The sequence below is a fragment of the Cottoperca gobio genome, chromosome 6, assembly GCF_900634415.1.
Source record: "Cottoperca gobio chromosome 6, fCotGob3.1, whole genome shotgun sequence".
In the NCBI taxonomy this organism is placed as follows: Eukaryota; Metazoa; Chordata; class Actinopteri; order Perciformes; family Bovichtidae; genus Cottoperca; species Cottoperca gobio.
Window position 1 is genome coordinate 19,339,419 of NC_041360.1, and position 27,564 is coordinate 19,366,982.

A 27,564-nucleotide genomic window follows, 5' to 3' on the forward strand; every position below is an offset into this window, starting at 1 on the left:
CAATTGTTTATAAACATTATATATATATATATATATATATATATATATATATATATATATATATATATATATATATATATATATATATATATATATATATATATATATATATATATATATATATATATATATATATATATATATATATATATAATATATATATATATATATATATATATATATATATATATATATATAAAAGATGAGAACAAAGTCATGTAAACCTACTCATGAGAACTCTGGACTCTGTATACAGCAAGTATGAAGACATAACTTTGACTGTATACATTTAGACATTTAGAGTTGTATACTAAGAATTATAATTAGCTTTATTAGAAATAATCAAATGTAAAATCGGTCATTTGTAGGGTGCAGACAGGAGAAGGTGGGACGATTTCATTTGGTCAGAACTGTTTAAACATAGAGCTATGGCTCCCTCATGTGGTCAGTCTGCTGCTGCAAAATGAGTCTCACTGTATTTCACAGTAACTTTGTACTTTGGTAGTGACCTCATCTTTCCCAGAGTCCAAGTTTGATGACTCCAGTTTATATTTGTCATAAAAAAATTAAACAACATATAATTTGTTCCAGAATATGCTACACAACAAACCAGAGGGGAAAGTATCAATAATTCACAGCCTGCTATCCCCAAAGTTATTCTAAAAGGTTTATACCCGAGAGCATTAACATTAGTAACCACTAATAAAGCCATTGCAGTAGTAGTCTCTAAAGGTGGAGAGTGTCATTGTGACACTGAAACTAAAATGTGGGCATGATATCTGAAGGAAGCTCTCCTGCTTGTAGTAAACACGGACTTCCATATTGAAAAAGACGCTGTGTGATTTCGGAAACACATGGAAAGTTTAAATGCCATCGTCAGTTTCTCCTCCTCGTGCCGCCTCTGACCAATCAGAGAGCAGACTGTGTTGACCCAGCCCTTCTTCTGCAGTGGAGCATTCATCGGCGCCACGGGTAAATTGTAATAGCGAAAGTGTCCCACGGCACGTACGCCGCTGAAATGGCTGCTGCGGCTCCAGAAGAAACACCCGTGCTGGGTGTTGAGAACGATGCACCGCCCGTAGAGACAAACGCGGGCAACGATAAGGAGAAAGAAAAGGGCCTTACCGAGCCGGAAACAGAGGAACCACGCACTAGCGTAGAACCGAAAATGGAAGAGGTGGAGGTAGAGGTGCAGGCGGAGCCCGGAGAAGAGAAGCCCGCTGCAGCGGCAGACAAGGCCGCGAGAGAGGCGGTGACAGACGTCAGTGCTGCGGTCAACCAAGAGGCGACTGCCGCTCCTGAAGAACCGGAGCAAAAGCCGGAGTCAAAGCAAGGCCCGGGAGAAGGCAACAACGAACCTGCTGCCGACGATAACTCATTGAAAGAGGCGAAGGAGGAACAGGGGGAAGACAACCGGTGTTCGAGGATAAACTGCGAAAAGAGCAAAACAGTTTGTGAAGATGGTGAGAAACCCAGCGGCGGGGGCGGGGAGCTGGGCGACAAGAGGCGGCCGAGTGCGGAGATCTCATCCTCGGATGGTGAACCGTTGAGCCGTATGGACTCAGAGGACAGGTTGGTTCGGCAAATTCCAGATTTTCTTCATCAGTGTTGGGTGTGAACGGGTTACAGTAGCTACGAACAGTAGTAGTCCTTTCATAGCATCTTTAATGGCTAATTACAGTGTGTGTGTAGTTAATGGGTCAAGCTAATAACCCTGTTCAGCACCTCACCCCTGGCAGTGAACTCCCAGTTTAGTAGTTTCTTTAGGTTTAAAAACATTTTCCCATCTGTGTTACTCTTTCAATAACCCTGCACAATTTGCACATGGTTAAACTCACACTACCTCATTGCATTTAAATAAAACTGTGAAACTACTTTGCACACTTGTATAGTGTATATAGTATGTCCATCCTATGTTTATATTTTAGTTTTATAGTGTATTATAACTTCTTTAATATTGTGTATTCTATAGATACTCTATGTTTATGTATATATTTATTGTGTATTTGTTTTACTCTTGTGCAAGGCCTGTAACACAAGGATTTCCCTTTTTTGAGTACATCTAATAAAAGTTACGAACCAAAACATTGAATCTAATCGCACCCTCATTCATTTTTCATTTCCATTTGTCATATTTTCATATTAAGTATGTAAGTAGCTGTTCACGTTATACATCAGACATTCAAAAACATGTTAAAATACTCTGCATGTGTTTTTATGTTTTCCCACAAACCAGTTAACCTAACTCTTACCTCCTTTAAAAATGCATCTACGTCTACTTCCCTCTCATTGAAACATCCACAATCTACATATAAGATAACATTTTATATTTCAAAAGTTTCACTGATAAGTCCGGTGTGAGGGGTCACAGAGGTACCAGTTCACCTCCTGGGCACTGCTGAGCTGTCCTTGAGCAAAGCCCCGGACCCCCCCACACTGCTCCCCGGGCGACGATAATATAATAGTTGCCCACTGCTCCTAATAGTAGGATGGGTTAAATGCAGAGTCTAAATGTCACTGTGTGCTGTGCTAAGAGGATTCAAATACTCTATTTCTATTTCCATCCCACTTGTGTCACAAAATCATCTTGTAGGTGCATCTCGTTACCTCAGATTTAAGGTGAAATGTTCCACGCTCAGCAGATAAATGGGAAAACAGCTTTTTAGTGTCAAACTCTGCACATGCATACTTATGCACAGTGAAGGTCAAATATCCAAGGGAAAACAACATGTAATGAAACTAATTTGACTGATTCCATTCATAAAGCTGCAGCTAACACACTGAATCAACAAGTAGGCCTAACTGTTACCAGAGATGAGTAAACTATGAGCTCTTTTGTGATTTTGAAAGCAGGGGAAACCAATAATCTAGTGCTAAGAGCATTGAATACAGCAATATAATTGATTTGGCATAAGTGATGAAAGTGGCATCCATGGAAAATCAGTTTCACCCTGAAGGCTTTCACGCATGGTGACTCTTTAATGTGGCCTGCACCTGTTCTTCACGGCTGTGCAAAGCCTGATCTAAGCTATGAAGATGTTCTCGATAGCCTTAGCTCCCATGTTTAATAACAATAGGACTGTATTCTTCCTCCTTGCTCTCTCTGCCTTCTCCCCTCTCTCAGTATCAGCAGTACCCTGATGGAGATGGAGAACACGGTGTCGAGTGGGCGATCTACACCTGCTATGATGAACGGGCAGAGCAGTGCCAGTTCCTCCGGGGTTAAGACGGTGGCTTACTCCTGCTGCTGGGACCTCTGTCCGCAGTGCTTCAACTCGAGTCCTGATCTGGCAGAGCATATCAGGAGCATTCATGTGGACGGGCAGAGAGGAGGGGTCAGTAGGCTTTAAACTTTTGGACAACTTTGTGGTGTTCTCGTTTTATTTTTGCAGACAGGAAGCCAAAGCAAGATATAATGTCTCTTTTAGCTGTACCTTAACATTAACAGTCCAGACACCTAAGAGAGAGTTGAACTGTGTGTGTGTGCACGTGGATGCATGTGGTCACACCTATTGCTAATTTGCGCTGACTAAGTTTTATTGCTTGCTTGATTCTTTATGCTACCCAGTTGTTGTTTTTCCAGTTTTGCCTGCACAATCTAGACAAAGTTTTAAAAAAGGAATCAGCAGTGATGGTCAGAAACAGGTTTATTGTCAACTTAGTAGATTTTCACATACAAGGAATTTGCCTGAATATAGTAAGAGAACAGAAAAGTGCTGTAAAAGTCAAGAATCATGAATCTAAAATAGAAATGAACAATAATGTGCAAATTGTATATTTAAAAATGAAAAGAGCTGTACAACATTAAAACCAATAAATATGACGAAAAAAACCGATACGGCATTAAAAACAAATATAAAGTGCATAAAAAAAACTCACCATTACACTGAATTAGTGGGAGCCCTGAGCTTGTGTCTCTGCAACAAGTCGGTCCAATATAGGGGGATAAATTCTTCACCAGTAGTAAAAGGTTTCTTCTCTTAGCGACACGGTTAGTCACTAAGTATGACGCTCTCCGTGCACTCGCATGTGTTGATGTGGTGGCCATCAGTAGTTCTTTATGTGCTTCTTGTTCATGTTTTTTTTCTTTAAAACAACTCCAAGGGCTTGTCTTTTAACGCCGGGGCCGGTGAAGCAGTTATGAAGGCTTCGTTGCCTCATGTGTGAGCCTGTGTATTCTGCAGAGCAGCACATGAGAATCACCTGTAGCGATAAACACGTATTTTAAGTGACTCCTGATGTTGTCTTTTAAATGTCTCCTCATTGGGTCTTTTCCCTTTTCCAAAAAGCTCTTTAAAGACGTTTGTTTTCACTCATTGTTGCTTGTGGGCATAATTTTTTGAAGTAAAGTATCACGTGACAGACGAGCATCTTGACATGTGTCAAGAGACACAGACGCACAGACAGGTGTATCCGGTGATTTTTCAAAATAAAACCTTTCAAAATAAAATATTTTTTTATTCAATCTTTCTGTGCGGCCCGGTACCAAATGACCCACGGACCGGTGGTCGGGGACAACTGGACTAAAGAACATGCAATTGTTCACAGTATGAAGAATGAGTGCAATGCAAACATGTGGGTTATTGTAACACATTGATTTAGGTTCACATGTTGACATTTGCTCTTTTCTGACTAAGACAAAAGAAATGATCTCTTCCACCAGGATTTGATTTGATTTCACGAAAGTGAAAGTTCCCAGACTCTAGAGGATGGAAGTTAGGACTACGCTTTATATCATTTGAGAAATCTCTCTTTGTCTTTCTGTCCAACAACTCCTCTCTAAGCTGCCTGTCTTTGTCCCCCAGGTGTTTGTGTGTCGATGGAAGGGCTGTAAGGTGTATAACGCACCATCTACCAGTCAGAGTTGGCTCCAGAGACACATGCTGACCCACAGTGGAGATAAGCCCTTCAAGGTAAAAAACGCTAACTCTCGGATACATCATACAATGCAACTGTTTCTGATGATCGGTGAACTTTGCTATATGATAATGTTCTGTTTATAGGTAATATTTATAGTATCAACATCTAGACTGAGCCATCATCTTAGTTGTTTCTCAAATATAAAGTCTGGTTTCCATGGCACTATTACTATTACCCCCAACTGCCCAGGAGTTTGTGTAACAGTAGACTGTTTCCTGCAACAAGCTCCAGCACCATGCACAGTCCCGCAGTCTCTTCTTGTCTGGCTGCTGTGAAACCAAGCTGCCTTCAAGTACGATTGGAAATGTCGAGAACCCTGTGACGGAAAACAATAATTGTAAAAAATAAAGTCTACTTGTGCTACATCAGGGGCTTAAAGTTCACAACAGGACGTCACACAAATAGTGACGCAACGCCTGATTTGGTGTGAATGCAGCCTTAGTGATCAATAATGCATTTAAGTACCTACTCTGCCATGCCATCAACTAAAAAATAAAATGTGATATTAGTTTGTTTAAAAAGTTGTTCTCTTACCCTGGTTAGTGGCAAATCTACCAAACGTTCTTTGTTTGTGTGCTCTGCTGCAGTGTGTAGTCGGTGGCTGCAACGCCAGCTTTGCTTCCCAAGGAGGGTTAGCTCGTCATGTCCCGAGCCACTTCAGCCAGCAGAGCTCTTCCAAAATGTCCAGCCAGGCCAAACTCAAGGAGGAGTCACCATCCAAGGCTGGACTCAACAAGAGGAAGAAACTCAAGAACAAACGCAGGTGCTCCCTACGTACGTACCTAACGGGCACACAAACTAACTCCATTGCAAAATGTTTTTCATTGTGATTTCACTCCTTTGTTTATTGTGAGGGATTACAAGCTGAAGGCCTTTTAGGTCCTGCCATGTTTGTGCTTAATCAGCTTCTAACCTCTGACCTCTCTTAGGTGGAGAAGCTAGAGGTGGACAAGCACGCACACAAACTAGTACATGCGCTTGTGCCAGCTGGACGGATTCTCCCAATGGCAACTTTCTGCATTTTAGAGAACAACTAATGTATTTGCATAGTTTCTCAGCTGATGCGTCTGTGCTCAGTTGATACTTAAACTCTGCTTCCTGGTGGCACGTTTTGCCTCTGGTTGCCTTTCTGCTGCAGTGTTTCCCCCTACCATTGTCTTGGAGGGGTGCTGCACCCCCATTTTTTATATTCACAACTCGTGTTTCACATTGAACAGGTGCTCTTCTATTAATATATTAATCAAATCATAATCTAGATTTTTCCCATTTCAGACAAAATGGCATGTTGCAGTTTCCTGTAAAACTCATAACTCCCAGTACTGTGAATGTTAGTTTTATTAAGAGACCACACGTATGGTTTTGCATATTTAAATCTATTAACAACAACCTGTGCATACTTAAAGTGATTGCCAAATGTTTTACCAAGCATAACTTTTAGATCTAGAACTAATGGCCATCTAGGAGGTGAACATCAGTATCATCTGGCAGGGACTCAAAACTTTTCTTTTTGTTCCTTTTCACCATTTTTCTCCATCTTGCACTGATGCATAGTAATCCAGGTGGAACTGGGACCATTTTAATAACTCCTTAGTGTTGCATTCAAGGACGCTTATGCTGCCAGAAAATAAAACATGGACGACAAATCATAAGAAAATCTACATGATTCGCCTTTTTTAAAAGTAAGATGTTTGTCAAACGACTCTGAAATGTCAGATGTCGAAGTGGCTTTGAATGCAGCATCAGGGAACAGTCTTAGCTTGCCCAATCTATTACGTTCAGATGTTCATGTAAGTTCCATATAAACGGACAAATAAAACGAGTAATACACAAGTTGTTTCACGCTGTAGTGACTCGGCTGGAAACCAGTGGCTGGCTTGAGGTTAATATTCTTGCATTAACCACTTCCTGTTGATTTATTGTTTGGCTCCACATCTTCATCCATTGAGTCTCTTGCATCAGGAACATGCTGGTCAGCAGGGATAAGGCTGATAGAAAAGATATGTATCCATCTAGGGATTAGTCAGAGGCAGCCAGAATACGAGCTGGTCAAATTCTCTAAATGTTAAGGAAAGGTGCTTCAATGCTTCCTTTCCTTCTTTAGCATCGGGTACACTGGACCATCCTTTATCAAGGATAGCCGTCCAAGTATTCCTTGCGGCAGCAACGCGGCCGTTAATAACATCTGCTGTTTAACTGTGCACTGTGGTTAAATTGAAAACATTCTTCTTAAAAGATGCAAATGTTTTTATGTTGGACAGGAATCCTTACTTTTGAACAGCATTGAGTTTGTCACTGTACTCATTTTGTTTTATGTTCTATAAATAAAGTTGAAGAAACCTCTGCAGTCACGTAATCCGAGGTCAAGTGGTTAGGATCCGACATAGGATGTCATTTCTTTAACTAAACGACCGCAGCCCCGCTCTCACTAAGATGGGTCATTTTAAGGAATCATAAAAGGAAATGCTGTTCAGAACAAAAGGTCATAGTAAATGATGATCATGTGTCTGCGGTTGGTTACAGAAATAATCTTTATATGTTGTGTCACAGTGAGGGGCCCTGGTGTTATGTTTGTTTGACTTCATCCGAGTCTCTTTCTCCTCCTCCAGCGAGGCCCCACGACTTCTTCGATGCCCAAACGATGGACGCTATTCGCCACAGGGCCATCTGTCTCAACCTCGCAACTCACATCGAAAGTGTGGGCAACGGCCACAGTGTGGTCTTCCACAGCACGGTGAGTGTGTGTGTGTGCAGCTTCACTACTTTTGTATTCTCTTGAAGTGTTTGCCTTTGACCATCTGCTTCCAGTCGAATAGGTTTAAACATCGATAAGTAGCCGAGTGAAATCAGAGACGATGACGGATGCATTCTCTCTTTTGTTTCGGAGAAATGACCAGATCCATTCCTCCGCTTTATGGTCGAATCTGTCCAATATGTTTTCAAGAAATAATAATTATGCTCCTTAATCGGCAAAGGTAAACGGTACTACAGAAGCTGAATTAAATCTAACACGAGAACTTATGAAACCTGAACACAGATGGGCTTGTCTTAGATTTAGTATCACATGGGCACATCAACAGATGGTGAGGTGATGATGATGATGATAAACATTTGTATTCATTCACTATGGAGCCGTTTAATGCTACCTCAAGTTACAAAGGTATAAACGGTTAACTTTTAATATTACAAAACAATTTACATTCTGTTTGGAAAAATGTAAACAATGACGGTGCAATTTAACCGACAACAGATCTCTATTGAGACACTGTTGAAAATATGTAACGTATTGTTTCATGTTTAAATCCTAATTGATATTATGTATAATAAAAATACAATCTGCCCTGTTCATTTAACGTGCATGATTGTCACATTTGTGCACCCCTTGTTTAATAAATGTTGTTTTCATTGTAGACAACAGGGGGCGTTAAAGAATCACTATTAGAGAATCAGCCTCTGATCACTGCAGATTTCTTTTCCGTGCACTTGAAGTGAACCTTGTGAATCGCCCCGAGGCTTGATGTTGTGTTTCTCTGAATCACGCTTCACAGGAAAGACAATTGGTTTGTTTTTGTGATTGTGCCACGTTATTAATGAGCTCTGAAATGCCTTAGCACCTTACGGTTGAGCACTCCCAGGGAAATGCATTTCTTCCAGGGAAATATTTTCAGTCTGACAATTAAGTAATATTAATAATTTTTACAGAGTAATGACTGTATATTAATGGAGGTTAACGACATTTTGCATGTGAATGGCCAATACCTTTTTTTATTTTTTTACAGACTGGTTTTCTAGTGTAGTTCCACTAGAGAGCACTCCTGTTCAAGACCCTCCTCATGACTGTGGAAATATAAAAAGGTCATCATCCTCGGTATATATTATACTCGTATAGAAACGTACTCTTAAGTCCGTGACGGTGACTCGGGTACCCGAGGACACAAATTGGAATTTTGGTACTTTTTCCCCAGATGAGTTAACTTGTATATAAATGATGCACAGTGTACTCGGTTATTATAACGTGCCACCGTCGGCTAGTGTAGCAGGAATGTGAAGAGTCAAGAGAAAAGTGAAAACATCTCCCGGAGCACTTTGTGATTTTTAAAACGCATCTTCTAAATTTGTAGGCATACAAATACATCCCCATGTGGAGGCGTAGGTTTACAGGTGTATTTATAATGATGTTTTTCTGTTCTATATGCAAAATCAACTTATTAAACAAAGCAAAGCAGTTGAACAGTGAGGTGCGTGTGCATTTTCATCATGCAGACAGATAGCCATGAAGCCATGAAGCCATTTTGTGTGTTTCATTTCCCATTTTTAAAAGGATTTCCACAGTTTTTAATAATTCAAGCATTTCTGAAAATGTGCAGCTTTGAGTGCAGTTGTAGACAAACTCCCTGTTAATGCTTCCCTTTCAACTCGTCTCTGCTCTGCTCCCTACAAACCTCAACTGCTCACAAGCAGCCAAGAATTTTAAAAGAAAGGCTCAGGAAAAAAAAAAAGTGAAGATAAAGCTTGGGAAGAGGTTAAGAGAGGTAACCGCATATTTGGACAGAGACTGAGAAGGAGGAAGAGCCAGCCAGGGGAGGGAGAGAAACAGAGACTTGGAGAGAAAAGACAAAAAAAAGGGGGTTAAGTGAAGTTCAGGGTCATGGAATCGGAAGGAGATCTGGCCAGTTGGGCATTCATTCTCCTTTTCTCTAATCCCTGGAGGACTGTGGTGGAGAAGGACTGCGGCGCTGCGTCAGACCCCAGGCCCCAGCGGACCCTCCCAGGCCCGGGGAGATGGAGTGGAGCTGTGGGGGTTCTGTGGAGTTTGGCCAGTGAGCCTGCTGACACGCCAGAGCAGCTCAGTCATGTTTATGATGGGATATTTTTGTTATTGCGCCAATTTGCGTCATCCACAGCTTGACCCCCTGACACTAGACAGGCACCCAGTTTTAGCAGGCCTGCCCTCCCCCGGCTTTGGTCTTGCAGTTTTCATTGCCTTGTTTTGGAGCCACACTAATATCCACTGTTCACTCCCTATTTCCTCCTGCTCTCTGTTACCTCCCTCTCATAGGCCTATAGTGGATTAAGCTCTGTCCCTTAAAGCACCATCATAAAAACACTCTACTCACAAATCACTTCACGCTGCTTAAACACAAGTCCACTTCCTCATCTTTAGCCTTTACATACATGGTCATGGCCTCTTCAAGTGTAGCCTATGTGTGTGATTATTAACCTGGTGCTGTGAGGAGCACGAGGGCACAGGTTAACAGCGATGCATTTTAATGAAAAGGGCAGTGAAACAGCTGTTTGGAGTCTTAATGCTTGAGACTCTCACCGTAGGGCCCTTTGCAGCACAGGACTCGGGCTGATGCTGCTGCCAGGCCCTTCATTGTCAACTATGAAAAGTTGTCTCCTCTCCCTTGTGTGAGTCTACTGTGGATTAGCAGTAACCAGCCAAGTCTTGGTGGGAAACTAGCAGATAGAGGCAGATAAACAAAATGCAATGACAGTGTTAATTTATGAGGCGAGACTAATGCTTTGAAAAGCTGGGAAGGAATTTTTGACATCTATTAAAGATTGATTTGGAAACGTCAAAGAGGGGTCTTTAATAGCAATATAAATTTAGCTCTATAAACAAGGGACAAGAAATATGTGCTTTGATTGGCAGATTAACAAACATCCATTAGGATGTGCATTATTGTTGCTTTATCTGATAGTACAGAGTGACAGGACTTTCTTTTCAGTTGTTGGATATAAAATATTAAATACACTGTTGGGTTCCCTGATACTCCAGGAGAGGAGCAGAGCAGCAGTACAATAACCCAGGGAACAGAATCAAGGGGATCTGAACTATATAAGGAAATATATTAACAACTGAAATGCGTATATAAAATCATAACCAAAAGCAGACCGTTTAACTAAAGCTTAATCTCAAACAGAAGATTGTCAGAGCGATCACCCAGCACTGCTGCAGAGTGACCACATAAACACAGAGCCACCAATCACGACTGGGCCCACTGGGACTCTGCTGCTCTCCCCAGTCCTTTATCTGCACCTGAGAGAGGCGACAATTTAAGGGACGCACACGCACACGCACACACCTTGTAACAAGTGTATAGAAGAGAGTTTAACATTGCACAAAACCCAGAATTACATCAAGTAGAATACATAAAAAAAAATTGTGATTCTTCATATGGCTTAATGGAAACAAGAGACATTCAAAGGAAAGGACGCAAACTAAGAGATTTACAGAAATTGTGTTTGTGAATATAAACTTAAGTCAAAATATAAAGAATTGACAACACACAGAGTAACAATAACAAGTAAAATTGTCTCATTGCAATGAATTCAAGAGAATTCAAAGAAATTGTAGTTCTTCATGAGACATCTTTCCAAGGAAATCGGGTTACATGATTATAGAAACCAGAAAGCCGCATGTAACCCGGTTATGTCATTGAACGTAAACCGACTGATGGAGAAATCGAGAGGGATGACATTGACGATGCAATCTAACCAATGACTTCTTACTTGCATGTTCACATACACGTGTCAGAGAGGGACGACCTATTGGACGGGCGTCCCTACAACGTCATCTCCATGTAGAACTCCATCCCATCCTTTCTATCTGACACTAACGGGGAGACGGATGCAGAAATCAATAATTTGCCGACTGTACTGAACATATTTGTCTTTACAGGTCATAGGTGGGGTTTAGATTTCACATGGACAGTAGTTCTGTTAACGCGTGAGATGCCCAAGTCTCTTTATGGTCAATCACTGATGCTGTTCCTGCTGCGTTGTTCTGCCTGCTTGTTCTCTTTTCCACTCTAAAGAGTTTTACGCTTGAACACTGTATTACAGGCGAGAGGCAACAACAGCGTTGATTTGCCAACTTGGCTGCTATCTGCAAAGCTTCTCACAGACGAATATTAAGGCGCAAAGCCAACAGCCGCAAAATTCACATCTGCTAACAGCCTAAATATTTCTTCCAAAATGTAGCTGAACATGTTTGTGCCAGACAGCTCTATACCTGGAAGCTTATCAAAATATAAATATAGATGTGCACACTTCTTAATGTGCCTCCTGTACCAACGGCGACATGGGAGGAAGGGTGTTTCCTAACATACGAGTTTAAAGAAAGTTCCTGAAAGGGAGAAATAACATGTTCTTGCTTTGTGCTACGCAGAAGATAAAAACATGGACCTGATTTATACAAAATAAAATAAAAAGGCGTGAGAAGAACAAATGGAAATAAATAAAATAGTTTGAGTTTCCAAAGAAAAACAACAAATGAATACATGTTCTGGCTCAAACGTGGGAGGGCAAGAGAAGCTTGGAGATGAGGAGGAGAGTGTTTCTGGGTCTTTTGTCTCAGTGGAGCCTCGTCCCTCCTGTCCTCCAAACCAGTTTTCATCAATGCCACAGCCGGTCCCTGGAGTCACAGAAATAATTTGAGATATTCATGTGCGTAAGCGAAGTTCTTCACATGTGAGCTCATTCCCTTTTCCTAAAATAGACATTCCTAACTAAAAAAAAAAGAGCCAATTGACGCAAGAGGTTATCTCTGGCTATTTTTGACACTCCTGGTTATTTGTCTAGCTCTATTTTCCCCTTCTGACAATATTTGTGTGAATTCCAGACCAGTTTTACTATAAACCAACACAGCATGATAGATGAAATGTTATGCATGAAGAGGGCCAACTATTCAGGAAATCTGGTATTGTCTCAACTGTATGTTCACAAGAAGAAAGGCCTTGAAGTTTGAGGTTGTGTTGGCAGATTACATCTTGAGCAGTTCTTAACCAGGTGACAAAACACCGTTAAAATGAACAAGACTTGTCATGTTCCTGCAGCAAACGTTAGAAAGTGGGTGCTAGTCTCCATTCATCCATAATCCACAGCAAATGCAGTGACTTCATGGTGATGACTGCTTTGTGTGTAACCCATGTCTCTCTTCTTGGCTCTCAAGAATGTGGGCAGTTCTCAGTGAAGTCCAGACACTTGGGGAGATATCTAACTTTTGTCTGGATTTGAATTCCTCGCTCTTACAATATGTTGCAGGGAACATTGGGATAGATCCTGTTGGGGGGGGGGGGAAAAAAAGAAATGAGCTCTTGCATGCATTATTAAGAGTACTCACATTGCTTGTTAGTGTATCACTTGGTAAAATGTTTGAAGCATGTAGCCTCATTATTGGTTGGAGAGATGGGGCCAGGATGGGGGCATGTCTTTGAAGCCTGTTCTCAACAGACGAAAGAGAATGCTGCAATAGCCAAACGCAACACATTTATGCTCATCTGACGCTTGTGAAATCACAAACTGTTTTGAAAGTGAACCATAATACGTATGTTAAATGATATGCCACTGTCTAGTTTTGGTGGTTACTCCATTGGTGACGCTGGTTACAGGTTACTTGGCTATGCATAGACAGAATGCCAACAGTACAGCAGAGACACACTCACTGAGTGAAGTGACCGCGAGCAGACAGGAGTAGTCTTTTTGTTTAGTCTCTTTGCACTTATTGTGTCTTTTTATTTCTCAGCTTGTGTCTTTGCTTGATTTCCCTGCAGGTACTAGCCAGAAGGAAAGAGGGGTCTGGCAAGGTGAAGGTCCTCCTACATTGGACACCTGAGGACATGTAAGTAAAAGGTCCTGCATACTACACTGTAGATTTGCAGAAATGTTTACCTCAGCTAAGATGGCATTTTAAAAATTGAAAAGAAATGTAAAACAAATGGAGGTGCAAATGAGCAATGATGATGATGCAATGCATCAATGTAAGTGAAGGTTCCAGGTTACACCAATAATGTTGTAGATAGTTGTACGATTTAGAATAAATTTAGTTCAGTGTTCAGGATCAAATTTATAAATATTACTTTGAGGCGCCAAAATAGTAGAAACTATTGTGCACTGGAAATCCATGTTCTTCTGGGTCCACTTGCCAGATGACATAGCTGCCTGCCAAAGTTATTCATTGCAGCTTTATTCCTGTTGGGGAACTGGTTACGGTAGATATGAAATACTGTTCAGTGTATAGAGGTAAAGGGCTTGTATGCACGACAGTTATGTGTCCATAAACTCTTTGAGATTTGTAGATAACATTTAAAATGTCACTGAGCTGCAAGCAGGCAACTCAACATCACATTTCCAAATCTCCTGCACATGCTTACCATTTAAAGCTCTGGCCTGTCACACAAACATTTCCTTTTTGAGCAGCAGGGTGCATGCATGTGCAAGTGAACATCAACAATGTATGTGTGTCTGTCTTTGATAGTTTTACAACTCTCTTTTCCATCCAGTTGTGCACACAACATGGTGGCCTTCCTCCACGTCAGGGTTGCTATAAATCCTCCCAACCTTCCTCTGTTGGCTGATTCAATATTTGTTGTGCTCTCAGCGTGAGGATTCCAGGTCCCCTTATAGTCCACATCGCACCTCAGCTTGAAGCACCAGGGCTCCCCTCGAAGGGAGCTCAGGGCATCAGCCATGATTATCGGCCAGTATCCTCACTCAGTGTTATGATATCCATGTTCATGCCTGGAGCACTGATGGAGAGAAGTCTTTGCCCCTCTCCTGCTGTGGCACTGGCTCTAAACCTTCTTGGTTTTACTCAGATGAACCTTAAATTGGTCCACTGAAGTGGATGCAGTATTTTGGTGTAACCTCTGGATGAACTCGCACTAAAAGAAATCATTCTCTGCCCATTGGAACGTGAGCCAATCTGCCTGGCTACATGCTACACCAGGCTCAGCCATCCTGAGGTGAACATTGGCACCACTTTAGCACCAACTCACTTGGCAATTTGGCAGAAGGGCATTCAGTTTTCGGCAGTTTACGAGATGGGTCTGTCCCAGAGAAAAAGACAGAGCTGCACAGAACACTGTAACATACAGCAGGGCTCTTGCTCAGGGGAAGCTCCTACCAAACTTCCAAAACTCCCATTTAAAGGTTTTGACTGCACAGCCTCTGAGTATGATCAGAGAAAGAATGAAAGAGAGTTGGGAGATGAGAAGAAGTAAGCAGAAAGAGGTAAAGAGAGAGGAGGAGGAAAAGAGAACAAGGTTAAAGGAGAAGTTGGAAAACAAAGAGAAAAATGAATTTGGCTAAGATGGCACTGCAAAGAAACCCGGATGATGCATCATGAAGAAGATTGTAGCTGTCGGCCATCAATAAACATACTGTAGCTAAACCCTTGTTCTCTCAGCCTTCTGCTGCTTCATCATCCCATCCTTCCTCCTCTTCTTTCCTTTTCCCCGTCTCTGATCCACCTCTGCTATCTCCTCCTCGCCCGTGTGTGGGAGTTTAATCTTTTGCATAGAGCAATAATGAGTGGAAGTGGAGAAAGATGAACATTGTTGATGAGGAAAGACTCCTCAGATTAACAGAACGACATAGATGGAGATTGATATCGAGACTCAAAGACAGATGGAGGCAGAATGGATGAGGGAAAGAATGGGGGAGACGGAGAATAGAGGAAGGTGAGAAATGGGAGTGGGAAGAAAAATGGTTGTGGGAGAGAGAGAAATGTGAAGATGAGGCAGAATGTAAACAGAGAGTGAATGATGGGGAGAGGACTAAACAAAGATGGAAAACAAGAGAGATACTCTTCTGCTTGGTCCATGCAGGAGAAATCTGTGACGCTACTGAGTCATATTTGCCCCGCCGCAGCGAGTGCTCTGGTCATTAATAACCATAACCAATTCATAGTGAGTTGGTGAAGGACATGCAGAGTGATATCTTAATCTGAGACAGTGGCTGTATTGTCTCACAGCAGATACAAATGGACCAGGAGATGAAAGCATCTATGTATGATCCCCTGTAGGTAGCTAGCTAAATAAGCTAACATTAGTTCCATGAGTTGGTGACATGGTATCGCCCCTAAAGACAGGCTAAAGCTACATGACCCATGCAACTAGTGAGCATCCTTATCAGTTGATGACCTCCATGGAAGTCATGGACATAAAGAGAGTAGAGGTATATCGCAGGTGACTTCTGAACTTCTCCAAATTCACAAAAACAACTATAAAGAGCTGCTATCATTAGCCTGATAGTCTATGATCGTCCCCAGCTATGAAGCCGGACATGCTAACGATTTCAGCTTGAATACAGAGACAAACACACCCTTTAATCCATTCCTTACACTTTATCTTTTGTGTTTTTTGATTTTGTTAAGTCTAAAATAATAAATAAAGCAGCACACTGTTTAAATGCTGGGCATTGCTCTTTGTACAGCCTCATGCGCACCGCTTCAGCATGTGGAAATGTGAAAATCAAAAACCTTGACAGGCATGCAATCCTTGTTCAGATTTAGCGTGAACGGTTCTGAGACAAGGATGGTTGTTGGTGAGTCTCAATGTAGTCGAGTTAATTTTAGATTCAGTTAGTGTAATGTCCTAGTATTGCATAGGCAACCTGGTGGTCATCAAGTGTCATGACCCTCAACACCAAGGTCAACATCAAGTGCTGTACTTTGTGCGTGTACTTGTACGTTTCTCAGTCACTGAGTCAATGATTAGCCGCGTGAATGTGGGAAGTCATGTTTATTAATGCTGGAGCAAACCATTCACATTCTGACTGACACTCATTAACTCCATTTGGATTAATGAGTAACTGATTAACATGAACCATTCTGAACATGAACCACCAGCGGCTCACTAAGGAGGAAGAGGGGGGAGGGGGGGGGGGGGGGGGGTGGGTAGGCTCAGAGAGAAACCGAGAACCATAATTGCTGTCTAATCTTTGATGGATGGGTGAATGGATTCCCCTGCATGCTGTTTAATGCTTCAGAATAACAAACGGTAGAATACACATGTCGGTGACAGTGACCGCCTCGAGCCACTGGATGCATTCTGGAACATCGTTTGTTAAACCCATGTTGTGCTTATCATGCACAACATGGGTTTATCTCTTAAACTAAAAAAGCGTCACAAACAAGCTAACAAAGGTTTGTTTGTTTTCATTTCTTGTGTTTGGGCAGTTACCAAAGTGGACAAAGAATTTCCCAAGCTGCTAGAGCTCATGAATATCCTCGCACTTTGGATAAATGGCGCAATTTCCAAAATAATGTCAAATGAACATGTTGTGGAAAGTGTATCAAAATAACTTAAACTGGAACCTGTCCAACACTTCAAAAGGGGTATAACTCTTAAAACAAAGTCCATCAAGCTACACATTTGGTTGTACAAAGTAATAAACTTGTACTCCTATGAAACTACATGCATATAAACTCAATCTCAGATTAGCAGGACGTGGCTGTGTTGGAGGAAAATGGATCATCTTCTGTTAGGGAGACATTTGAAAACAAAAGTAACATGACTCCCAAGGGAGGAAAATGAAAATCTGTTCACTGCAAGTCACTGACTGTAAAAATATTTTTAATAAGCTACATCCATCTATAAGGTGCGTTCAATCACAACAGTGAGCAGTATTTGGATTGTGCTGAATTTGAACTCGACAAGGTTTTTCTTTAGGCTGCGATGACCCTTGCAGTCCCTGAACTAGCTGCTCTCTTCGTTTTATAAGGACATTGAACTCCTTCAGTCATTCCTGCTGTTCCATATAAAGCCATTTATTAATATGTTAGTGATTTAATGTACACTTTGCTGCTTTTGTGATGAACTTATTGCTCCTGTCACCACTGGGAGCTTCAAGGCCTGGAGCTAGCCATCAATCCAGGTTGGAAGACTGGGCTTCACTCTGGCAGGCTCGCCCCGCAGAGGCCTCACTCACAATATACATTTCTGGCTCATAAAGAAGCAAGCCAAATAACAGTCTCCTCTGGAAAATAAAATAAATCCATTTGTCTTTATTGTGTGTGTGTGTGTGTGTGTGACTGTCTCTGTCTCTGTCTGTCTCAGACAGAGACAGAGACAGACCCCCCCTCACCCCCACCCCCACCCAGTGCAGCCCTCCTGTGTGCCTCACATCCATCAGAATATAATAACTCATCGGTACCATGGCACACTCGCTCGGACATGTTTACGGGGACTCTGGAGTGGAACGGGCATGTGGACGTGCACAAACACAAGCACACATGGGTGTTTACTGCATATTTAACACTCAACAGGTCCTCGTTTGTCATTTGAGGTTTGCGTAGTACAAGGACACTAACTCAAGACTAACCCAAACTTTAAAGCTGCTTTGAAGGGGACTGGTTCTTGTCTTGGACCTGCCTCTTCTCCACTTCCTCTTTCTTCTCTCCCCACCATTAAAGGGGATGGAGACACTTTAGCCGTGCACCACAGAATTAAAAATACTAACTTCGCTAACTATTAAGTATCAGGGTTACATTTTAGAAATTCATATTAAAATACCCTTTCAACGCTCTAGCCATCATTTGAACCATTTCTTTATCCCATTAGTGCTCATCCATATACTAAAAATCAACGCTAAGACTCGTGGGTAAAAACTGCCATCGGTCCACAATCAGATATCATTTCCATCTTGCACTTCCCCTTTTTAAAGGATTACTTCTACATGGGAAAGTTACTTAATGTGATTTTGTTTTATTCGTATGACTTTCTATTTGTGTTGAGACTGGAAACCTGCTAAGAAAACGTCTTGCTGTTTTATTAAAACATTTGAGTTATGCCTCCCTCTTGCATTATTTAGATTTGTCTTTTAACAATAAGTTCATTAAAGAATACTAAGTGCAACATTTAGTTGGACTCAATGTGATTGTTTTTTCAAATGTCAGTTGACAGCTGTCAGTTTATTAAGCAGCGTAGTGAGCTGGGCTTTTGACTTGCATGAATGGACAGTTGTAATTGTCTCTGGGGACTTTGTTCTTTTATAACACATGCTTGTAGCTGTGCACATTGTTGTTGAACAACCATAATGTCTGATTTGTGTGTGCATGTGTTCTTTAAAATGCACAGACAGAAATGTCCACATGTGATACTGATTACAATCTATTCAACATATACAATATACAACATATTCTCTGTTTGGCAATGATAACTTGAAGGATTGTGTTTAATGCAGCATCACAGGTGGCTTATTGGTGGATTATAAATGACTTTCTGAACTGATAGTATTTGACTAAATTGTCCTATGTGGTTAACCCTAACCCTGCAGTTACTTAAACATGGAATAAAAGGATTTGCAACCACCTTTTTCTTAACATGAGCTACTTTCGTTCATTTGTCAGTTTTCTATCACTTCTCCTCTATTGCTTTCCCTATCTTACCTGCACCCAATAGCGCTGCATGTCATGCATGTGAAGTGCTACCTGCACACCATCCCACTGAATGGGCTGACTAGGCATGTGAATAAGTGATTTGGCTGGGTGGCTGCCTGCTTGCCTAACTGCCGCCTGCAGTGAGTGTGGGTTTGTGTGTGGGTTTGTGTGTGGGTTTGTGTGTGTGTGCGTGCGAGTGCGCGTATGTCTGCATCTCTGGGGGCTCCTGTGATGACGCACATAGTGACGGGGGGAATGCTGGGGGCGGAGACGGGGGGGGCTGGATGAGGGAGGGAAGGCGCAGTCGACTCGCTAAGCTCTTTGTTTCTTCTGCACCTCGACTTGCCATGCCAGTGCTCGCACACTCCCTTCTTTCACTGGGGATCACAGTGCTGCGGGTACAGTAGGGGGCAGCTGAGCAGTACAGTACATCGTGTGCTCGTGTCTGTGTGTGGCTGTCTCTAAAGACATCACCTCCCTTTGAGCTTTAAGAGGTGGAAAATCAGGCTGTTCTGATTTTAAGGTATCAAACTACTTTCACATTGGATCATTTTTAAATAAAAATAAAAAAACACACTCGCATGCATGCACACATTGACATACACAAAGCCCCACATTTAATTTGTAAGTGCACACAAGTGAACAGAAGCTATGAAGATGTAGTCCAGACGTTACTTGGTAATTAACAACATGGGAGGACAGCATGCTTCGTCCTCTGTGTGTGTGTGTGTCAGTCCCAGAGCTTTGGTCAAGGCCATGTTACTTATGAAAATGTACTCAGTGTTCAGAGGAAGGTGTTAACATGTGCGCTGGTCTCAATAAGGTCTTTGTCCATCCCTCTCACCCCGCTCCATCCAACCTTACTCCCACTCCCCAACCCCCTTTTCTGTCCCCGTTTCTTGTTAGAGCTTAAACCCTGACCACATGTCCTCTCCCTGCGTGTGTGTGTGTGTGTGTGTGTGTGTGTGTGTGTGTGTGTGTGTGTGTTGTCTTGCAGACTACCTGACGTGTGGGTGAATGAAACGGAGCGATCTCAGCTGAAGACTAAAGTGGTGCACTTATCCCAGTTACCGCAGGACGCTGCCATGCTGCTAGACCCAAACATCTATAGGTGAGTGTGTGTGTGTGTGTGATGCCACCAGGCCTCTTTGTACACATGCACACACAGACACACACTGCTGCAGATTCTTTTTGTCTTAGCCAAACACATGTTGCCCATGTGTAAATATTATGTAATGCTCGGTAGGATTCATTGTGTGAAGCGTTTAAGTACCGCAAGAAAGTGTTTAAATGCTCTTCCTCTGCCTGCCTGTGTGTGTGTGTGTGTGTGTGTGTGTGTGTGTGCAGCATCCTTAACACTTTGTTCCACCAGGTGGCACCAACTCCTGATTTCAAAATGCAGCTTAAAAAAAGACAAGTGCAGAGAAACTCTTTTTTTGTGTGTGTGAAACATTGTTCTACCTTATCAAGGTGTATTGATCAAACACTGATGAAGATGATGAAGATGAAGAGAGGCCTGTTGTTGTGTATTAGAGGTGTTTCTTTTTCTGAAAATATGCTGCATGAACCTCTTTAAGTTTTATGAATACGAAAACATAAGATTTATTTGAGGAAGTGATGCGTTCACATTCACATTTTAAACTAGGAAAAAGCTTCCACTAAACATTAACTATGATGTTATTTGAATCCTGTGCAGACTTGGTTCACTCATCACTGAGATGAAAAAACAAGCTTAGCTTTATGATGCACCATAAAAGGCTGAAAATGAATCCTGAAAGAGGAACAATGTGCCTAAAATAACAAGAGTGGTCATCTTACCGGAGATATATGGCTCATGAGTGTGCTGATCAGCACGCAGGCTGGCTGATTTTAATTAGACCTGAAGGCTCAGTAACTGCAGGGGCTGCTGCTGGACTCTGCTTTCTTAGTTGAATATAACCGTCAGCACTCAGCCAGTTTATGTCAAGGTTGTCCTAATGCATGAAATCCCCAAACAAATGAGGTGGTTGGTGCCTGTGGCAGTAAACATAGTAGGCTATTTGAACCCCTCTAAATGTGAATGGGGTGGCAGGAAGAGACTGACGTAGTGGCAGGATTATATTATTTCAACATTGTTTCCATGTTAAGGTTACTGCACTTTGTCACAAGTCCTACTGGACTGAAGTCCGCTCACACACATGGGCACACTGTACGACGTAAGATGTTTCTGCACAGTGGCCTCACAAACCTCTTCTGTCTTTTCAGAGCACTTCCTCAAAAGCGACGGAAATGCAGGTGAGTTGAAACAGTTGAACATGTGTGTACGTGTTAGATATAGATACAAAGGTATTGAGAATCACTTAAAGATCTATTTAGATATGGATTATATACACTGTGTGTTTTCAGCTCAAACGTTGTAGCTCACAGCCAACAATTAATCGAGTTAATCAAATGAGTTATTTCAGCTGGTTGTTGAAGGTGACACGTTAAACAACAAATACAGAATTTAAAGTGAATAATGTTTTGTGTAGACGAATCTAATTATACTGTTTTGCTGAATATAATAAGTGTAATGCAACTATCGTATTTGAGCCACAGAAGCTAATATCTTTCGAGCATTTTGCAGTAAATCAGGGGATGTTGCCTTTTGGTTATTCTTCTTTAAAACATTTTTCCTTTTTAATTTAGTTTTAGTTATGTACGCTTACAGTAATGTTGTTCTGTGTACGCAGTCGACACCGAGCTGCCGCCTTATACTCAACTGCCACGTGTCCACACTGTAGTATTACACACACTTAAGATTTCCATATTCTTCGTGCTATAAAGGAGACAATGCTGATGCCTCGATGGCATTGTAATATTTGTGCATCTGCAGCATTAGCCGTAGCTCTGGCTCCCCTGTGGTGAAACATCATCGTAGATGATTACTTATCACCAACAGTTTCACAGCTCCTGTGTACCGTGACGCTAGTTAATTGGGAAACAGGCCATTTGGGAGTCACGACCCTTTGCGTTCCCTAGTCTCGACTCAAACATCAGGTCATATTTGGCCTTTGCTCACTATTTTCATTAATTGACCTCAGAGTGGTTCAGTGCAGCAAAAGCTCTACAATGCAGTGTAATGTGTCTTCAAAGAAGTCAGCTCAAAGTCTGAACATCCAGGATAAAGCCCATTTTTCATACTGTAATCTCTCATGACACACTGAGAACAACTCATTCTCTCCCTCTCTGTCTTTCTCTCTTGTCTTTGTGCTCAGCCTGTAAGGAGTCATCCGTGGACTTGATACTTAAGGGGAAATGCTTGTTCATAGGAGGTTTATCTTTATGGGATGGGACACTCTTCATCCGTCTCTGCTGAACGGGGGGATTGAAGTGGCGATAAAAGGAAGTGAAGCTTGGCTATGCTGCAGTTTTTCCCTCTTCAGTTTTGTATATCTCAACAACTGTTGTCCAAGTGTGGTGGAAAATCGGACTAACACTTTTCTTTTTTAAGTTTGTTTTCATCAAAATCTTAAAATGAATGTTTTTTTAAACAAGCACCAAACTGAACATATTCTTAATACCCAATGGTGTAAAAACAACTGTTTTATGTAACCTTGTCAGAAAATACAGCATATTTTATAACTGTTTTTTTGTGTAAAATATTTATGCAGATTTATAACTTATTTTTATACCATGAAAATGCTGGTGTTCTGTGGATTGTGATGATTTTAATAGAACCGTATTTACTGTGATAATCTATGTTAACTTGTAGCGATATTTGGACATTTCTAGTTGTAATTACGTTGTACATGACAGAAGTCTTAACGGATGATCCTATTTATACTTACTGAATGCAGTACTTTAACCCATGTGTATGACAATGAAGAGCGAGGTTGTGCCAGTCATGTCAGACATGACTCTTAATCTTACCCAGTCTGTAGACAGCATAGAAATGACTCACACGCACTCAAAGTGTAAATCACAACTTACCCCCACCTTCTCCTCCCCAGGTAACATGAACTGTGTATATCATAGTTGTTATGACATTACCGCTATTTAAGCACTCAAAGGTTATTGTTAAACGAAGGTGTTTTCTTCTACTGTATGTTGTCCCTGTTGGAAATGGAAATACTCTGTTTGTAATAAAATGAGGGGAAATGACAGATGTTGACGAACGCGAGTTGTTTGTACAGATTAGGATGCAACAAAGGAGCAATGCAACCATTGCGGTATGAATATGAGTTTCGTATGTGTGCATTGGAGGGATTGGCTGGGTTATTTGGCGTCCATTAGCAGAACAGTTATGGGAGCTTGCTGTGGAGGAGCTAATGACTGGGCCAGCAGGGCACAACCCCTGCTAGCCTCAGCTGTTGGTGAACATGCCTGCAGAGAAAACTGAGTTCAGGGAGAGGTCCTCTAAAATATGGCTGTCCTGTTCTCCAATATCTCATGCACTTACACGCTCACACATACAAAATTCATGGGGAGTTGGGACACCAGCATGTGATATAATGAGGCCTTCAAGTGTTATTCCATTCTTTTGTGAGAGAAAGCGCTGAAAGTTTTGTTGGCTCCCTGTTGTTTTTGTGTGCTTTGTTTTATGTCTTTCTCATATCTGCAATGGTGTGAGGCAGCTCTTACAACTGTTTCAAGGCTAATTGATAAGAGATGAGTCCACGATATGCAGGCAACACATGTTGGGGTAATTACAAAAACGCCTGCAGCAGCCTGACTTGAATTACAGTAAATTGTGAACCTCTTCATATGTCAACAAATATATTTGCCTTAGTTCTTGGAACAAAACAAATGCAAAAAGCTATTAACAAAAATATATTCTGGTCAATTTTAGAAATGTTTCATTTTGCTGCCATTCTGACTTTTTTTTGTGTCATCCAATCCAATATCTGAAAGTGTCTTTTGGGTTCTGTAATCACTTGTTGTCAAAACGTTACCTGACGTACCCGACGTGTGCTTCATAAGATATGCAGACGTTACGTTACGTTAGACATACGTGAATACGGAATACGTACGTGAATATTTACCTACGTAAATACAGTACGTGAATACCTACGTGACTACGTTAGAGGTATGATTGCGTCCGTGGCGCGGGGAGATTGTGTGCTCGTGCGTGGCGCGGTTTCTATTTAGTTCTCCCCTCTCCTTTCTTCAGCTCTGTAGGTGTGTGCGCACGTGTAGGTGTGTGCGCACGTGTAGGTGTGTGCGCACGTGTGTGTGTCAGCTGCGAAGCCCCGCCCTTCGCAAAACGGAGCGAAGGAGAGAATGTGAATGTGCAAAGTAGACTGTACAAACTGAAACATGCACATAAATTAGATCAATAGCATAAGTGTTCAGTTAATTTAATAAAAGGAGCACCTGTCAATGTGAAAAGTGAGTTGTGAATAATGAAAATATTAATTTATTTTAATTCGAGAAAGAAAGAAAACAACACCTTGAATTTCAGCCAGGCCGCTGGGCTCCGCAGGTAATGGCAATGGTAGAGGAAACACTACAGTACAGCTAGCGTTCAGCTTGTTAGCCGTTCTCCAGCGTCAGCATGACGTGAACCAAATGTAACTCATTTATATCAACGTATTGCCGATATTTCGTATGCGCCGGCATACGTTTCTGTCATATGTGTGACAGGGCCTTAAGTAAAATAAATAGCTGTCAGTGAAATTGCATAACCAATACCGATGTCATAATGATGATGGAAATGGAGTCCAACAAGCCATGTGGCAGCACCATTAGTTTGGTTTTAAACCGTTTTACATATTGCCTTAGTTTTTAACCTTTTTATTCTAAGCTGCTTGATTCATTACAATAATTGAGTAAAACTAAATCCTGCTCTATAGAACTGATTCAATCATTTGCGAAAGAGAGGAGCATCGCGATGCCTTTATTGTGACTTCTGCATAGGATCCTCATACTTCAACCCATTTAGCATTTTAACACTTAATTAAAACTGAACTGTGCAAAGTGCAACGATTGTTCAGAAACTATTCCAGGTTATAGTAAATCCTATGCATCTACTTTTCTTGAAATTGCATTTAACATTCACTTATTTGTGCTTGCAGTTTGATAAGTAGAGTGTAAGACTTATCACAGGATCACAGATTCAAAGTTATCTTTGTGCAGGAAGTTCTGGGTGATAAGCATGCAATGTGAGGTTAGAGTGTGCACATTATTTACAATAATTCAGTTGCTCTTGAGTTATAGGGCAAGACAGTTGAATAGAGCGATTAGTTTCTTGTGTCGGTGAGTAAATAACATTCCCACAGTTCTGTCGACAACACTCAATTAATTCACTGCAGACCATTTGGCTGTGACGAAGTTGGAGTCAGGGTTGCAAACAGGAAGTAGGCCACATCTGTAGTGCTTTCCAACGATCAATATTACTCAGTAGGAAGATCTGTTGTTCAAACATACCCTTTCAGGATTGTTAAGCATTTAAAATCTGTGTTTTTGACAGCAAACCTATTATTTATGCATACCATAACCTTGAGTTGTATCATTATTATTCTAAATTACTTTATTTACACCCAATTTTAGAAGCATTTTGAGGTTTTATAATCCCTGCCGTTAGATTGAGAGTCCATGTTTCTGTAATGTCTTTCTCTCTCTTTGGATCATCTTCTTTTCAGCATTTCCTTCAAGTGAGTATTTTTTAATGAAACAATAGCACATTGTGGAGGTTTGTTTGAATCATGACTTCAGCGGTGACATCAGTCGGCGCGAACATAATGATTGATAGACAGACTGGCAGGCAGATTTAGAAAGCGGACAGAAGCTCTGCCTGCAGAACCTAATCCAGCCTCAGCCTGTCAGTGAAGGAAACGCTGGGATGCTACCCTGAAGTGACGTCTGTTCACTCAACCCATGAGATGAGTTTCCCTCCTTCAGCTCCTCTTCCTCCATGTAAGATGCCAATCCCTTCGACATTTATCTCCGCTGGAAAGTCCCAGATGATGAAAACAAGTTTTTTGTTTTGGATCAATCACAGCATGTTTGCAGATGTGAGTTTCATGACGTTACATTCTTTAATATTGATCTAAATGACACCAGTAATGGAAGCACATTCTGCACGCTGACATGGGAACCTCATTAAGCCGGTCCATTAGTCATTTGTGACAAAGTGTCTGCAAGTGTTGTCCCGTGGGTTTTGTGGTCCAAGTGCTCAAACCTGGAACTCCTCCATCTGCTGCAGCTCTTCTTTCTCTTGTTTCTGAATCACCCATCTGAGTTTCTCATTGTGCACAAAACAAAAATATTCCCTTTGCTTTGGCTACATGCACCGCAGTCTCCGTAAAGAAGGAAGGCATTACATCAAGAACAAAAGCGATGAGTTGCTGCTCTAAATCCTGGACTGGAATTGTTTTTCCTCACGGTTTCAGATATTTCACAGAAGGAAATACGAGGAAATGACTTGTTCACTGGTAAAACCTGAAGAGTTCAGTTAGGAGTAGCATGTTATAGGCTGTCTGATTAATGTAATGTCTATAGAATGACGCCATCTGCGTTTAGATTCCCTCGCTTTCACTGTGCGCTGTTGTTCTTTATCGTAGCGCTGAGATCGGGGGTTTCTAGTTCAAATTTTCCCTTTTGTTTCTTGCTTTGGACCGTAGACAGGCTGCTAGTGGGAGCCATGTTACTGACCATTTATGCACAGTCGATTATCGATTACTCATTCATATAAAAACAAAACAACAGACCGAAAACATGTTCACACCATCTCTGTTGGGCAGTTTCTTTGGAAACCAATGTGTCTTGTTGGTAGCTCTGAGCAAAAAGGAAAGCGACCCGGTGGCACCCGATACTACAAAGTTTAAAGTTTAAAGTAAGGAATCAGAATTGTGACCCAAACTTTATCATTTTCTTACTTGTCATTTCATACTTTTGAATTTCACTTCATGCTACTATTTCAGATGGTGATAATCTACAACATCTGGCTTTGGAGACGGTAGTTGTAAAACGACAGAATAAGAGAAATCATATTACATAAACAGCAGTTTCACATGCATCACTGGGACAACGACCCATATAAGGGATTCATGCAGGGACCCGGAGCAAGTATACACATGGTGCGTGTCTGCAAGAAAGAGGACATGGGCTCATCAAGAGTATTTGTAAGCTGCCTAACTGTTCCTTTGTAGAAGTCGTTTTAATTGGGTTTCCGTCATGTTTCTGATTTTTCTGCTACAGCAAGAAGCTCTAATGGTCTTTTTATTGAGTAGCTTCTCCATCTCAGTGTTTTTCTTTCAAGTCAATTTGAGATGCTGCAACTGTGTGTTGTGACATAACTGTCCATCCATAGCTTCATCTCCTTGTATTATTCATTCTGATGGGTTATTCATTTGTTTAAGCATTATGCACAAATATATTTTGACAGCTTTGGACTCTACCATTAGTGCAGACCGCATGGAGAAACGGTCAATAATCTATCCTTAAGCGACCTTGTCTGTTGACCTCTGCTGTCAACACAAGGACCTGATTCTGTCTAAACATCTTCCAGCTGGAGAAGC

The 27,564-nt window shown here is 41.4% G+C and overlaps 1 protein-coding gene across 9 annotated transcripts; it reads left to right on the forward strand.

Annotated features, from left to right (window-relative positions):
• Nucleotides 1-910: 910 nt before the first annotated feature.
• LOC115009703 (zinc finger protein aebp2-like) lies at nt 911-23,216 on the forward strand. Of its 9 annotated transcripts, XM_029433877.1 has the most exons (9): nt 911-1,572; nt 3,125-3,335; nt 4,806-4,913; nt 5,508-5,694; nt 7,527-7,651; nt 13,476-13,543; nt 20,082-20,195; nt 21,329-21,358; nt 22,321-23,216. In XM_029433877.1, the coding sequence occupies exons 1-9, from the start codon at nt 1,019-1,021 to the stop codon at nt 22,325-22,327; spliced, it is 1,404 nt and encodes a 467-aa protein (XP_029289737.1). In that variant the 5' UTR covers nt 911-1,018; the 3' UTR covers nt 22,328-23,216. The 9 variants fall into 9 exon arrangements, 8 of the variants coding, with proteins under 8 accessions (XP_029289737.1, XP_029289739.1, XP_029289740.1 ...); XR_003832386.1 differs by lacking the exon at nt 22,321-23,216 and having other exon boundaries at nt 5,508-5,683; nt 21,329-21,349; XM_029433879.1 differs by lacking the exon at nt 20,082-20,195.
• Nucleotides 23,217-27,564: the final 4,348 nt, after the last annotated feature.

What these genes read in the sequence shown, in the direction of transcription:
- LOC115009703 (XM_029433877.1), top strand. Translation starts at nt 1,019, where the DNA reads ATGGCTGCTGCGGCTCCAGAAGAAACACCCGTGCTGGGTGTTGAGAAC. An exon ending in TGGACGGGCAGAGAGGAGGG is followed by an intron (nt 3,336 to 4,805) that starts GTCAGTAGGCTT and finishes TTTGTCCCCCAG; the next exon opens with GTGTTTGTGTGTCGATGGAA. An exon ending in GTGGAGATAAGCCCTTCAAG is followed by an intron (nt 4,914 to 5,507) that starts GTAAAAAACGCT and finishes GCTCTGCTGCAG; the next exon opens with TGTGTAGTCGGTGGCTGCAA.